Here is a 15,914-nt window from a genome sequence, read left to right as displayed (position 1 = left end):
TTTTATCCATTGAGCCCCTCACTCCTGCACATTGTTATGTCAGTGGGTACTACATGAATGCAACTTTCCTCCTTCCTTTCATCAGAAAGTCGAGGTCAGTTAAGTTTCACATTTAGTAGAATCTACCTTTTATTTTCCTCAGACCTACAGACCATGGATCCAGATGAAAGTTCCACAGAGATTGATGAAGGCCTCTACTCCAGGCAATTGTAAGTATATTTGGAAGGATAGCAAATTGCTGTGGTCAAAAGAAACTCACTGACCGAAAGGAGAGGGTGGATAGAGGTGAGGAAGATAAGTCAAATAGACAGAGAAGACTGATCTCATGAGTGTTGTTACTTTATAACTGTTTGATGTCACCAATAGATTCCAGTTAGGACAGGCAGTTTTTAGTGACTAAGTTATGTTCTGGCCTGTTACCTGTAGGATTCTGAAACACAATTCAAGGGATAAAGGAAAATCTTCTATATTCAAAAAAGAATGTGTAACTTGTTACCACAAGGAGTTGTGGAGGCCAATAGTGTAGATACATCTAATGGAAAGTTAGGAAAGCATATAATGAAGAAGATGGATTTTGAAGAGTTAGATATGGAAAGAGAAGAGGAATTTTTCATGGATGTATGCATTGTAGTAAATTGGCAGGACCAATGGCCTATTTCTATTCTTTTTGCCATACATAAATCAGCCTCTTCTAATTCAGAGAGCTGACGCTTAGTCACTCGGTAGTTTAGTTTAACACTCAAGAATGCCACATCTCCCAGGATTTCTTTTTTATGGAATTCTACAGTGTGGAAACAGGCCCTTTGGCCCAACAGGTCCATACCGAACCTCCGAAGAGTATCTCGCCCAAACCCATCACTCTACATTTACCCCTGACTAATGTACCTAACCTACAATCCCTGAACACTGTGGGCAATTTAGCATGGCCAATTCACCTAACCTGCACGTCTTTGGATTGTGAGAGGAAACCAGAGCACCCAGAGGAAACCCAAGCAGACACAGGGAGAATGTGCAAATTCCACACAATCACCTGAGGCTGGAATCAAAAACCTGGGTCCCCAGTTCCTGGTGCTGTGAGGCAGCAGTGCTAACCACTGAGCCATCCTGCTGATTTTTTTATAGGTGCTTTGGGGATGGCATTCTGTGACTTTGTTCTTTTACCATGGAGACCATAAACAAATAGCCGAGGATGGTCTTTTACTAACGGGTTTGAAAAAGCAACAATCACATCCGAAATAGAGGACAACAAGTTTTGAGAAGATTTGTAGCTCAGGTTGAGGTTCTGGATGTAGGTTTGCTCACTGAGCTGGAAGGTTCGTTTTCAGATGTTTCATCACCATAGTAGGTTACATCTTCATTGAGCCTCCGGATGAAGCACTGGTGGCATGGCCTGCTTTCTATTTGTTTTTAGGTTTCCTTGGATTGGTGATGTCATTTCCTTTGGCGACGTCATTCACTGTAGTGATGTCATTTCCTATTCTTTTTCTCAGGGGGTGGTAAATGGGATCCAAGTCAATGTGTTTGTTGATAGACTTCCAGTTGAAATGCCATGCTTCTAGGAATTCTTGTGCGTATCTCTGTTTGGCTTGTCCTAGGATGGGTGTGTTATCCCAGTCGAAATGGTGTCCTTCCTCATCTATATGTAAGGATATTAGTGAGAGAGGGTCATGTCTTTTTGCGGTTAGATGATGTTCATATATCCTGGTGGCTAGTTTTCTGCCTGTTTGTCCAATGTAGTGTTTATTACAGTTCTTGCAAGGTATTTTGTAAATGATATTAGTTTTGCTTGTTGTTTTGCTAACCACATAGATCCAATAGAGAGGACAAATTAGGAGGCAGTCCAGAGTAAAGTCAGAGTTCCTGTATCAAAAGTGTGGTGCTGGAAAAGAGGACAGGAAATAGAGACAGTAGATGAGGTGTTTGGAGGTGCAGGAAAATCTCTGCCAGATGTGGAAGGACCCCTCATCTGTTGCTCCTGATATGGTCTCATCTACATTTGTAGAGACAAGACATCAACATGCGGAATGTTTCAGACAACATCTCTGGGACACACACACACCAAACAACCCCACTGCCCTGTGTCTGAAAACTTCAACTTTCCCCCCCATTCCGCCAAGGACATGCAAGTCCTGGGCCACCTCCACCAGCAAATCCTAGCCACCCGACGATTGAAGAAAGAATAACTCACCTTCCGCCTTGGGACTCTTCAGCCACACTGATCAATGTCAATTTCACCAGTTTCCTCATCTCCGCTCCCCCTACCTTATCCCAGATTCAACCCTCCAAACTCGGCCCCGCCTTCTTGAATTGCCCTACCTGTCCCTCTTCCTTCCCATCTATTCACTCCACACACTGCCCCGACCTATCACCATCACCCCCCCCCACCTTCATCCACTTATCGCATTCTCGGCTACCCCCTCCACCCCACCCTCAGCCCCCTAGGTACCCCCCCCATTCCTGATGAAGAGCTTATGCTCGACACATCGACTCTCCTGCTCCTTGGATGCTGCCTGACCGGCTGTGCTTTTCCAGCATCACACTTTTCGACTCTGAACTCCAGCATCTGCAGTCCTCACTTTCTCGGAGTTCCTGTGGTGAAATAAATATAAATACAGTAAGGGTGGGGTCGATTTTGTTTTGGCTTTGTCCAGGCAGCAGGCAAGGACAGCGAGAAAACTCATTTGAAAGTTCAAGGATGGAAGGACTTGCAGTGAAGATGAGGCTCCAGAAACGTGGTTTCAGGGCAGAATAAAATATGGAGATAACCATTAGGGATAGAAGCTGCAGAGAAATATACCTCAGTCTAGGTGAGCAGATCTCTGGGCAGGACTGGGCTAGGGTTGGATTTTAGAAACCCAGTGGGAGCAGTAGACCAGTCAACTGCTCACAAATAACAACAACAATGGGGGGAGGTATCTAAGTAATAAGCAGCAGCTAAGAGATGCAGTGGCTGAGTCCTTATGGTATAGAAATACAGACATTATTGTCCAGATCTAAGTTTGAGCATTTGGATGATGAGTTTTCAGAAGGTCTGAACTCACTGAGGAACGCATAACGCAAGTGGTTGGGACTTTTACAGTGGGGATTTAAACTCACTGTTAACTAGTAAAAAGGGCTAAATTGTACCCAAGTATGGAACCATGGAGTGTAAACTCTGGAAGAGTGTATCTAGTAAGAAAGAAAGAAACCTATATCTTAAGATAGTTCTTGACCTTGCTGTCTCATTGACCAGTCTGTCCTGAACCCCAACTCTCAGGATGTTGCATGATAAACCACACATGAAAAGTGTGGAGACTTTTATGAAGCACTCTACTCAACAGTCATAGGTGGCTTTTGCCCGAAATGTCGATTTTCCTGCTCCCCGGATGCTGCCTGACCGGCTGTGCTTTTCCAGCGTCACTCTAATCTCGACTCTGGTTCCCAGCATCTGCAGTCCTCATAGGTGGCAAGTGAGCATGAGAGGCAACCCTCTATTCCGTAAATTTGAATTGGGGACCTACCCACTATAACAGGAAGACTGACTGACCATTGCTCACTTTTTGCTTCGAGGAGAATTGCCATTTGGTGGCCCATTAATCATTGTCACCTCAGATAGATCAGAGGTCACTCATCGGCAAAGCCTGCTCCTGTGATTGGTCTCCCGGTCGCAAAGCTGATAGTGGGAAGATTGGATAAAGGTGTACAAGATTATGACAGGTTTAGAAATGGTAGACATAGACGAGCAGTTCATATTCATTATTTGTATAAAGACAAAATGACAAAGAGTTTAAGGTTTCAGGTAAGAAATACACGGGAATTTGAGGAAGCACCATGACTGGTAATGACCTGGAGTTCACTGCCTGTATGGCAGCAGAGATTTAAAAGGACCTAAGGGGCAATTTCTTCACGCTTAGGGCGATATGGGCCAAATGCCGGTAAATGAGACTGGATTAATTTCAGATAACTGGTTTGCATGATTGAGTTGGACCAAAGGGTCTCTTTCTGTTCTGTACATGCTCTATAAATGGCCATTCTTTTGGTGCAGTTATAAACCTGAATCATCTGCCCCACTAAACATATTCCCGAACCAGTGGAGTTGTAAGTAGTGCATAAATGATACATGCTGCATCAATTTTTAAAAATTTCCCAATGTTGGAAATTTAAAATGAAAATGCATGAAAAATGCAACAGATCAGTCAGATCAACAAAATGATATTAAGCCATGGATTTCTGGCAATCCTCTTTAACTGCACGATGTATTTTTAAAATGTACATGGATAAAACCTTTTGATTCATGTTCTCTATCGAGTTTGAATCATCGAATTTGCTTTGCACTTCCATCGTCTTTCTTTGACCTGATGGAGTTTGACGGATCCTGTTTTCAAAATGGGTATTTAAGAACTTCTTTGTTTTTAGCAAATGGAGATTTAATTTTATTGTGGTGTGATACTTTTGGATTCGTTGCATTGACTACTGCTGCTAGCGGTTTATTCCCATTTATATATCAAATGCTTAAGACATCAGAATACATCCGAAACCTGAACAGACATTTGCTGACTAAGGATAGAACAGAGACACTGCTATCAATGTGTCAGGATTAACTCCATACAGAATGCATGGGACAAGATACTGATTGTGACTGTTCTGAAACGTTTGTGATGTTGTGTCCTTTGTTATCCTATCCCTTGGTGAACACATGACCTGCGTCATAGTTTCAGCATTTGCCACGGTTCAATGTTAGTGTTTTTGATTCTGATTTAAGGCACCACGGATTTAAGTCTGACGACAGAGACTTGAACACATAGTTGAGGTAGACACTACACTACATTTCTGAGGGAGTGTTGCACTGTCATCAGAAGTGGTGACACCCAGTTTTGGGTTCTGTCAGGGCCACTCAGCTCTTGAACTCATGACAGCCTTGTTCACAACATTTTGAAGGCATCTGGATGGGTATATGAATAGGACAGGTTTAGGGTGATGTGGGCCAAACGCTGGCAAATGAGACTGGATTAATTTAAGTTATCTGGTTGGCATGGATGAGTTGGACCAAATGGTCTGATTCCATGCTGTACATGCTCTATGAATGGCCACTTTTTTGGTGCATTTATAAACCTGATTCCATCTGCATTTCTGAGGGAGTGTTGCACTGCCATAGGAGTCAGATGAGAGATAAGATGGTAAGCCAAGGCCCATGCATCCGGAACATTATGTGGAGTTGTTTCAAAGAAGAACAGTGTATCTCTCCCAATTGTTCTGGCCAACTTTGCTGAACCAGATTGTTTTGTCAATTATCCTTGATAAAATTCTCATTCTTTCTGACATTGGAGAACAGTATAAAGCCTTGACATCTCAACTGGGGGTATCAAATAAATCTCTAAATTTTATGTCTCTTTTAATGGTCAAGATCAAATCTCCATGAACTTTGTATAGATATTAGAAATTTAAAAGTATATTCGGGCAAATAATATAATTTCTAATAAGTCAAATTGACTTACTGCAAAAAGGGTGAAGAAAGGGAAAAAAGTGAGGGTGAGAACAAAACTGGCAAAAGTAGAATTTATTAGTAAAACATTCGGTGGTTGAAATCTAATTCCCATTATGTGTGAGTTTGCCTTATACATATTAAAAGATGGCTTCAGAAAATTCCTGAAATCTTTTGTAATGCCAAGTATTGCGAAACTAAACAACATGAGTGTAGCAATAGTTGAAACTGTCTTTCACTTCACTCTAAAGTATAATTCGTTCAACTTCAAGAATTTATACTGAACAAGGGACAACCCCAGAAATCTAATGGCAAATAAAATTTTGTTATGGCTCCCTACACTAAATTCTGAAGAAGTATTGATGTGTAAAATATTTTAGGACAACTTGAGATGGTGGAGTTTTTGTTTTAAACGTGCATTCTTTCCTTATCTGAAATTACTCATTGTCTCCAAAGTTCAGACAGATTTATCTAGTAACCAATTAAGTTGGTTTCAACATTCAACAATCTGTGGTGCTCTGGACTTGTCAATTATTAAACCAACACAGAATGCTAAACCTACCTCTTCATTTCATTGCTCCAGCTCACATGCCTTCTAATTACTATAGGAATCTCATAGTGTTGTATCATTTAATATCTTTCCATTGTCTCACTGAGCATACTCCACAGAAAATTAGAGTCAGGTAGAGGCCACGCATTTCCTAACAGCACTCACTGCAATGTGCACAACAGTATCAGGCAGATACATGGTTAAATGTTAAAATCCAAATGGGCAGCTGAGCCATTGGTTTCACAGAACCTTGCCATCTGCCTCACCATTGAATGCCATTAAATAAAGCATCCAAAGTACTACCAAGGAATGTTATCTCCTATTTCTCTAGATGTCTGGTTTAAATTGGAAACAATGCTTGGTAGTTAATTGTCAGTTATCATCAACTGGTGCATTCTTTATAGCAACAACTGACCAATCACATTCTACTTGCTGAACCATCAGCACTCTCCTCTTGTACAGCATAAATGTTGTTTTCCCTTTAGCTTTTTTTGTTTGCAAATTATATTGATGTATGCAAGACAAAAAGCATCCCTAAACTGTCTTTTCTCAGCAATACTCAAGTGTTGTAGTACCAATTAATTAATTGAAATGTTCTTTTAAATTTAAAATTAAGCTCTTTCGTAACATCTTCTATTGTTTCTATTTTTTTTGCTCTCCTCTCTCTTAATCTAATCCTCCTTTCCCTTTGTCTGTCTGTATATGCTTGATTTGACAATGCTAATTCTTATTTGTTCATCACTCCTGTTTAAGAGTATGACTAAATGTGTCTCCAGTCTTTCACAAACATTGCTGACCTTAAACTAAACTGCTCTCATAAATGGTGTAGCAAGCCACAGAAGTGTTCCAGAAACTATTGTTAAGTACAGCAAGGTGACTCACCAACACCTCCTTAAGGCTCGTAAAAGCAGGTCTTGCTAACAATACTCACATTCCAAAAGTGAATTAATAGAAAAAAAGATTTCCAAAACTGCACTTAATTGTGGCCAATCCATTATATGGGTTGGGGCAGCTTTACACAAGATAAGACAGTGGCTCAGTAGTTTGGACTGCTGTCTCACAGCACCAGGGAACCAAGTTCCATTCTACTCTTGGGCAAATGTCTGTGTGGAGTTTGCACATTTTCCCCATCTCTGAATGGGTTTCCTCCAGATGCTCTGGTTTCCACATCTGGTCCAAAGATGTGCAGGTTAGGTGAATTGGCCATGCAAACATTGTCCATAGTATCCAGAGATGTGTATGCAAGGAGCTTTAGCAAGGGTATAGTGTAGGGGGGTGGGATTGGTTGAGATGCTGATCGGAGGTTTGATTTGGACTCAATGGGCTAAATGGCCTGCTTCCACACTGTAGGGCATCTGTGTATAAATCTATTATAACCTGCACCCAACGTCCCTAACAACTTTCAGAAAAGCCTTTGTTCATTGCTGTATCTATCTGCATTCCCATTTCAACAGAATTATGCATCCACCTATTCCTTGGTACTATCAAATCTCTCTAGTCAATTTAATCTCAAAGGCTTCACAGGATTCTTCTCTCTGCAGGTGATTAGGTGGTTTCAGAGTGAAGAGATTCTAGGGTACATAGGCAAGATGCTTCTCTGCACCTCTACACAGACCCAATTTCAAAAGTGCTGATTATGTAAGTTGTTTAAAGTTTCCTGTGATGAGAATCTACAAGAGGACAAATGCTGGCCAGTCAGTGACACCCATGTCCTGAAAGTGAATAAAGATAAATTAGCATGCAGCTACAACAAATAATTAGGGAGCTAACGGAATGTTGAAATTTGTTGCAAGGGGAATGGACTATGTAAGAATATTGTACTGCATCTGTACGGGGCCTTAATGAGATCACACTTTGCTTGGCTAGCTCAGTAAGAGCTGCTGCTTATGATGATGGTTGCTCCCACCATCCTGTTTAACTCTAGGAATCTAGGTCTGTTGTGTCTAACCTGATAGAGGAAGGTGACTTCCTGCTTTGTCACAGAACAATCTACTTTTGTTAGCAAGTTATATTCATGCATATCAGCAACTGGTTGCGGGTTACATTGATATAATAGACATTAGATTACCTACAGTGTGGAAACAGGCCATTCGACCCAACAAGTCCACACCGACCCTCTGAAGAGTTACCCACCCAGACCCCGACTAATGTATTGTTAAAGAGACTTTAAGGAACATCAGATATTCAGTCCCACAAGTCCATCATGTTATCATAATGGGTAGTGCTCACGGTCTTCCTCAACATTAGCCCTTTCAGAACCTTTCCAGTACCATATACACACATCTGGAGTACTGTGTATGGTTTTAGTCTCCTTATTTGAAAAAATACTTTTTTTTATATAGAATCCCTACAGTGTGGAAACAGGCCCTTCAGCCCAACAAGTCCACACCGACCCTCCAAAGACCAACCTACCCACACCCATTCCTCTATCCTATATTCACCCCTGACTAATACACCTAAACTACACATCCCTGAACACTATGGGCAATTTAGCGTGGTCAATTCATCAAACCTGCACATCTTTGGACTGTGGGAGGAAACCAGAACACCTAGAGGAAACCTACACAGACACAGGGAGAACATGCAAACTCCACAAAGACAGTTTCCCAAGGCTGTAATCGAACTCAAGTCCCTGGCATTGTGAGGCAACAGTGCTAACCACTGAACCACCATGCCATGTTTGAAAAGGGCAAGATCATGGGAGCATTCCTGGGTTGAAGCACTTGGCTCATGAGGCAAGGTTGAACAGGTTGGGCCTGTATCCATTGGTACCAGGAGGATGATACTTCCTGTGTAGAAGAATAATACTAAGTTTCAGAATAAGATGAAGGCAAAAAGAAATTTGTTTTCTCTCCCATTGTTATTGCGTGGAATTCCCTTCCCCAGAAGGTTGTGGCGGCTGGTTTATTCAATTTATTCAAGGCTGAATTAGATTTTTTGGTAACAAAGGGAGCCCACGGCAAGTAGTGGAGTTGAGACCACAGTCAGATCAGCCATGATCTATTGGATGGCAGAACAGCTTCAAAAGACCATATAGCCTACTCTTACACATAAGGCCTAGGCACCTAACCAATTTGGTTTTGAATCTCTCCTGTAGATATGTGCTAGGCTATGATGCCATGAAACGGATGAAGACTTCGAGTGTGTTGGTCTCTGGGATGCGAGGACTTGGTGTGGAGATAGCCAAGAACATTATTCTTGGGGGAGTGAAACAGTTGACAGTTCACGATGAAGGGAAAGCAGAATGGAATGATCTCTCTTCTCAGGTATGGCCGTCATTCCCTTACAACTGACCAGATTCACAAAACCATGCAGACTGACTTGCCACTGACTACAGATGTGCAGTCAACATACTAGAGCAAAATAAGTAACTCCTCCATCTTTTTTCTTCCCTCCAGTCTAGCTAAAATGCTTGGTAGGGGTTTGAAGATAAGTGGGGGGGAAGTAAATTATGCTTTTATTTGTAATTTGATGCCTGAAAGAATGCTGAAGTACATTCTATAATAACTTTAAAAATGGAATTTGATATACACTCAAAGGAAATATTTGCAAGACTCTAAGGCATGATGGCTCAGTGGTTAGCACTGCTGCCTCACAGTGCTAGGGTCCAGAGTTCAATTCCAACCTTGGGCATCTGTCTGTGTAGATTGCACATTGTCCCCATGTCTGATTTCCTCTTACAATCCAAAGATGTGCATTAGGTGGATTGGCTGTGGGAAATGCAGAGTTATGTGATAGAAATGGATGCTCTTAAGAGGATTTGTGCAGACTTAATGGGGTGAATGGCCTCCTTATGCACTGTATGGATTCTAAATGGAACAAATTGGTGGTTCTCTGAAGAAGCCAACACAAGCCATGGGAAGGCAATGGCTGAGTGGGATTATCATTGGTCGATGAATCCAGGGACCCAGCTAATACTCTGGGAACCTGGGTTCAAAACCTCCCATGGAAGTTGAATTCAATGAAAATCTGGAATTAAGAGTCTAGTGGTGGCCATGAATCTGTTGTTGATTGGAAAAACCCATCTGGTTCACTAATCTTCACCTCCTTACCTGGTCTGGTCTACATGTGACTCCAGACCCACAGCAATGTGGTTGGCTCTGAACTGCCCTCTGGGCAATTAGGGATGGGCAATAAATACTGACCCAGCCAGCGACACCCTCCTGCTGTAAGTGAATGGAAAAAAAGCATTACTACCCACCTGGTTAACAAATCTGTAAGTATCAAAGTATATCCACTAATATATCCAATAAAGAATTCAGGAGAACTTGTCTTTCTTTGACATTGGTGAGAATGTTACTCCAGCTGGCAGGTCAAATATTTCAGATGACTAGCACAAATGAATTAAGGGGGAAGCTGGTTAATAACATTGAGAAGAAAGAAATGGCATAAACTTCACCTTTTTTTCCGCAATACTCAAACACAGTACAAACAACTAACCGAAATAACTCCGTTCTGAGCAAAGGTCACTGGACCTGAAATGTTAACTCTGATTTCTCTCCTCAGATGCTGCCAGACCTGCTGATCTCTTCCAGCAGTTTCTGTTTTTGTTTCTGATTTCCAGTGTCCGCAGTTCTTTCGGCTTCTATTCTGACACTGTGTACAAATGTTTTTGTACACAAAGTGGTAGTGGCTCTACCTCTGAGCCAGGAAGCCTGGGGTCAAGTCCTGCTTTGCTCCAGAGTGTCATAAACGGGTTGATGAGAAAATATCTAATTCCCTGAGTTTCTGTCTCCTGTTTACAGTTTTACCTGACGGTAGATGATATCCAGAAGAACAGGGCAAAGGCATCTGAGCAGAGGCTGGCAGAACTGAATAGTTATGTTCCTGTGTCCTCATACACTGGGAAACTAACAGAGCACTTCTTGCAGCAATTCCAGGTAAAGTACAAGAAAGAACATTTTCTTTAATCTGTTTGTAGGTTGAAGTAAACATATTAAGACCTTTTTTTTAAAATGATATCTGGAATCCATAAAATCCCTACAGTGTGGAAATAGGCCCTTCAGCCCAACAAGTCCACACCAACCCTCCAAAGAGCATCCCACCTCAACTCATCCCCCTACCCTATCCGTGTAATTCTGCCCACGGTGAATCCGTGTAATTCACCCCTGTTCCCGGTTCTGGGTCAGACCACACCATGAAAAAATTCCCTTAAAATCTTGGCTTGGGAATTCTAGTGTCTTCTGAAATTTGTTTTATTTCTCCTAAAATAAAGGCTCACCAGACTCAAAAGTTTAACTCAGTTCTCTCTCTCCACGATGCTGCCAGAGCTGCTGAGTTTTCTGCATCAATTTCTGCTTCTGTTTCTAACATTTTTCTCCATTAGTTAGCTTCATGGTTGTACAGTCAACCTGGAGGCCATTCTGTCTGTAATATATCTTGGTGTTGAACCATATAGCATTGAGGATCTCTCTGGTCACACAACCACCCACCCCTGGCAGGAACATTGGGTCCTGAAAGTGTTAAAATATGCCAGGTAGCCCCCAGGAGGTGAGGGTTTGGTTTTGCCCCTCAGTTGTGCACACAATTGACTGAAGTATTTTCATTGTCTGTCAGGCACTTTTGGATGCCCAATGGTCTTAGAAGGCACTATACAAATGCAAGATTTTATTTTCTCTGATACTTACTTACTCGTCAACGGTTTTACAAATAGAACACATAGAACACAATAATCGTTTTGTATATTGTTGAAATAAAGAGACTCTCCTGCCCAACCGGCTGTGCTTTTCCAGCCCCACACTTTTTGACTCTGATCTCCAGCATCTACAGTCCTCACTTTCTCCTTATCCCCTGTGTCTAAAATGTTTAAAATTCTCCTCCTTAGGTGGTTGTGCTGACCGATTCAACACTGGAGGAACAGCAGCGGATTGGGGAATTTTGTCATAATCAGAACATCAAGTTTATCGTGGCGGATACCAAAGGCTTATTTGGGTAAGGGCACCCAACTGTTTTGTAAATATTGAATGGATGATAACGGAGCTTGAATCCTTGACATCTCCACATGCTCCAGAGGGAAGCTGTAAGAGTAAAGGTCCTTCTAGTTTATTTGCTTGTGTGTTTTTTTGTCAGCAATGGCTGAGCTAGTAGCACACTTGTTTCTGAATTTCTGAGTTCAAATCCCAAACCACGGCTTCAGCACAAAAATTCAAATGGGTATGTGACTGCATTATTGAGGGACACCATAAACAGATGCACTGTGTCTCACTGGGAAAATGGAAAGTTATACCAGCACTATTTTGAAGAAAAGCAAGGGATTAATTCCCCAGTTTTTTGGCCAATGTTTATCCATCAGCTGACATAATACAAAGGGTGCATCATCTGGTTGTTATCATCTTGCTGTTTGTGGGAATTGTTGAGTGCGAACTAGTAGCCATATTCCCTATGTTACAAAATTGACTGTACTTCAACAGTGTTTCGTTGGATTTACATCATTTTGAGTCATCTAGTGGCTGTGAAAGGTGCTATATAAATGCAAGTCTGTCTTTTCTTTGGGATAGGGGTGTCACTGGCCATGACTTATTCTGGTTGCAAGCCACTCAGTTGAAGCAAAGCATTTCCCAATGGCGAGTGTTTTGATACAGCTACTGGGGAGTGGTTGGATACAAGTGGATAATCGTTTTGAATATTGCAAGGCAAGTCCAAGGGCAGAGCTGAAAATGTGTTGCTGGAAAAGCGCAGCAGGTCAGGCAGCATCCAAGGAACAGGAGAATCGACGTTTCGGTTCTCCTCGAAGTCCAAGGGCAGTCAACTACGTTACCAAATCTTGAGAAGATTTCTAGCTCAGGTTGAGGTTCTGGAAGTAAGTTTGCTCACTAAGCTGGAAGGTTCATTTTCAGACGTTTTTAGATTAGATTAGATTAGATTACTTACAGTGTGGAAACAGGCCCTTCGGCCCAACAAGTCCACACCACCCCGCAGAAGCGAAACCCACCCATACATCTACATCGACATCTACCCCTTACCTAACACTACAGGCAATTTAGCATAGCCAATTCACCTGGCCTGCACATTTTTGGACTGTGGGAGGAAACCGGAGCACCCGGAGGAAACCCACGCAGACACGGGGAGAACGTGCAAACTCCACACATTCCGTCGCCTGAGGCGGGAATTGAACCCGGGTCTCCGGCGCTGTGAGGCAACAGTGCTAACCACTGTGCCACCGTGCCGCCCATCGCCATCATTTCGTCATCATACGCGGTAACATCATCAGTGAGCCACCGGTGAAGCATTGGTGTTAGTGACCCACTTTCTATTTGTGTTTAGGTTTCCTTGGGTTGGTGACATCATTTCCTCTAGTGATGACTTCAGTCTCACCAATGGCCTTCTACCACAATCTGAGGGTATTTTTATTCACTCATGGGACATGGGCATTGCTGACGGAGCTAGCATTTATTGCCTGTCCTAATTGCCCTTCAGAAAATGGTGGTGAAATGCCTTCTTAAATAGTCCATGTGCTATAGGTAGACCCACAGGTCATGAGGGAGGGAGTTTGAGGATTTTGACCCAGTGACATAGAACATTACAACACAGTAAAGGCCGTTTGGCCCTCAATGTTGCGCCGAACTGTGAAACCAATCTGAAGTCCCATCTATCCTACACTATTCCCTTTTCATCCATATGTCTATCCAATGACCGTTTAAACGTGCTTAAAGTTAGCAAGTCTATTATGGTTGCAAGCAGTGCGTTCCAAACCCTACTGCTCTCCTGAGTAAAGAAACTACCTCTGACATCTGTCCTATATCTATCACCCTCAATTTAAAGCTATGTCCCCTCGTGATAGTCATCACCATCCAAGGAAAAAGGCTTTCACTGTCCACCCTATATAACCTTCTGATTATCTTATATGTCTCAATTAAGTCACCTCTCAACCCTTTTCTCTCGAACGAAAACAGCCTCAAGTCCCTCAGCCTTTCTTCCTAAGACCTTCCCTCCATACCAGGCAACATCCAAGTAAATCTCCTCTGCACCCTTTCCAAAGCTTCCACATCCTTCCTTTAATTCTGTGACCAGAATTGTACACAATACTCCAAGTGCGGCCACACCAGAATTTGGTTGACACCGAAGGATAGGTGGTCTATTTCCAAATGTGGAAGGTGAATGGCTTGAGGGCGTTGCCATTGTTTCTGCTGTTCTTGTCCTTCTAGACAGAAATAATTGTGAGTTTGGGAGGTGATCCCTACTGAATTGAGTTGAATTGGGATTGATTTGAATTAGCTTTACTGTCACTTGTATTTAAATGTGTACAGTGAAAAGTTTTTAAGTCACCACTTGCAAGCCAATGTATGTACAGAGTACCTAGGTACAATCCTTAGTTACAGAATAGAGAAATGAAGAAAAAAAAGTTACATTACAGCTATGTACAGTATGGTCATAAGTCAGAAAAATCAAGAAGTCAAAAAGACAAACATCTCAGGAATCTTGGTGAATCTTTGTCGTGCAATGTTGCTACTGTGCTAGTTGTAGAGGGAGTGGATGTAGTGCCAATAAAACAGGCTGCTTGCTATAAGCATTTTTGGTAGTGTCTGGTCCAGCACTTGTAAAGAACCTGATCCGAAATCATTTCAGCTTTCCTAAAGTCATTTGGACTTAACCTTGGGTTTCAGTAATGTAGGCTATTCAGTTTCTTAGTCATTATAATTTCTTTAATATTTAGTTTTGTTTCAACAGTACCTTCCAAATCTATGACTTTCATCTAGAAGGACAAGGGTAAAGGATTGGAGGTGCCAGTGTTGGATGGACTTCCAATTCAACCTGTTGGACTATAACCTGATGTTGAAGGGTAACAGATACATAGAAACAATGATCACCTTCCTTGCGAAACTACATTCCATCTGACTTTGAAATGTATCGCCCCTCTTTTATTGTTACTGGGTCAAAATCCTGGGACTTCCTCCATAACAGCGATGTATGTGTGCCCACACCCCCGACCTTTACAACAGTTCAAGATGGCTGCTTATCTTAACCTCGTCGAGAGCTGTTAATGAGGGGGAGGAAGTGCTGGCCTATCCAGCAATACTCATACCCCAAGAAATAAAATTTACAGTAAGGTTTTAAAATGTCCCTGCAAGTATCTGTCAAAAACATTTTAATTGGAGGAGCCTTATTTCTGAGGAATTATAAACGGAAGAAAATGGTACAATGTTTATTTATTCCAGTCTGGGGATGTGGCCACTTTAGTGGAGAGCTTGGTTTCCAGGAGGAAGTTTTCGAACCTCAATAAAGATCACAGCAACTTGATATACACTTAACCTAAAATTCTAGGCTGCATGATTCAGCCAATGGAGACAAATATTAGAATAAAAGTCTTTAATATTGGACAGCTTTTCTTTTGTGAACAGTGTAATGATTAGAAAGCTGTTTGGCATCAGTCTGATGTTTGTTCTGAAATGCCAAGTTGAGTTCATAGACTGGGTGTTTCTGGTTTATTTAACAGCCAACTATTCTGTGACTTTGGGGAAAAATTCACAGTCATTGACACGAATGGTGAAGAACCCCAGACAGCAGTAATAACCTGGATCACCAAGGTAAACCATTTCCTCCACTAAGGAACAACTTCTCACACTTTGCCATTTTCTCCCTCACTGATTTGTTCTTGCTCATCATTTTGTTGCAGAGAGATATGATTTTCACTGCCTTTTTAGTGGGTGTTTGCAGAGAGTGCTATCTGCTTCTGAGAGTGCTCAGGACTTAATAGACATTAGATAAGTGCACAGACACTCTCCCGTCTCACACTTGAGAAATATTGCATGCCTTTTTTTAGATTAGATTCCTTACAGTATGGAAACAGGCCCTTCAGCCCAACAAGTTCATACTGACCCTTCGAACAGTAACCCACCCAGACCCATTCCCCAAGTCTATATTTACCCCAGACTAATGCACCTAACACTGTGAGCAATTTAGCAT

The 15,914-nt window shown here is 42.0% G+C and overlaps 1 protein-coding gene across 1 annotated transcript in view; it reads left to right on the top strand.

Annotated features, from left to right (window-relative positions):
• The window catches only part of uba1 (ubiquitin-like modifier activating enzyme 1), a 298,897-nt gene that overhangs the window by 2,567 nt on the left and 280,416 nt on the right, over nt 1-15,914 (top strand). The window contains exons 2-6 of the mRNA XM_072581907.1: nt 143-209; nt 9,109-9,277; nt 10,757-10,891; nt 11,836-11,942; nt 15,445-15,535. Of these exons, the coding sequence (XP_072438008.1) occupies nt 154-209; nt 9,109-9,277; nt 10,757-10,891; nt 11,836-11,942; nt 15,445-15,535 (558 nt within the window). The 5' untranslated portion in view covers nt 143-153. The remainder of the gene's footprint in view (nt 1-142; nt 210-9,108; nt 9,278-10,756; nt 10,892-11,835; nt 11,943-15,444; nt 15,536-15,914) is intronic.

This window comes from Chiloscyllium punctatum, chromosome 12 (assembly GCF_047496795.1).
Source record: "Chiloscyllium punctatum isolate Juve2018m chromosome 12, sChiPun1.3, whole genome shotgun sequence".
In the NCBI taxonomy this organism is placed as follows: Eukaryota; Metazoa; Chordata; class Chondrichthyes; order Orectolobiformes; family Hemiscylliidae; genus Chiloscyllium; species Chiloscyllium punctatum.
This window is presented reverse-complemented; position numbering and strand designations above follow the sequence as displayed.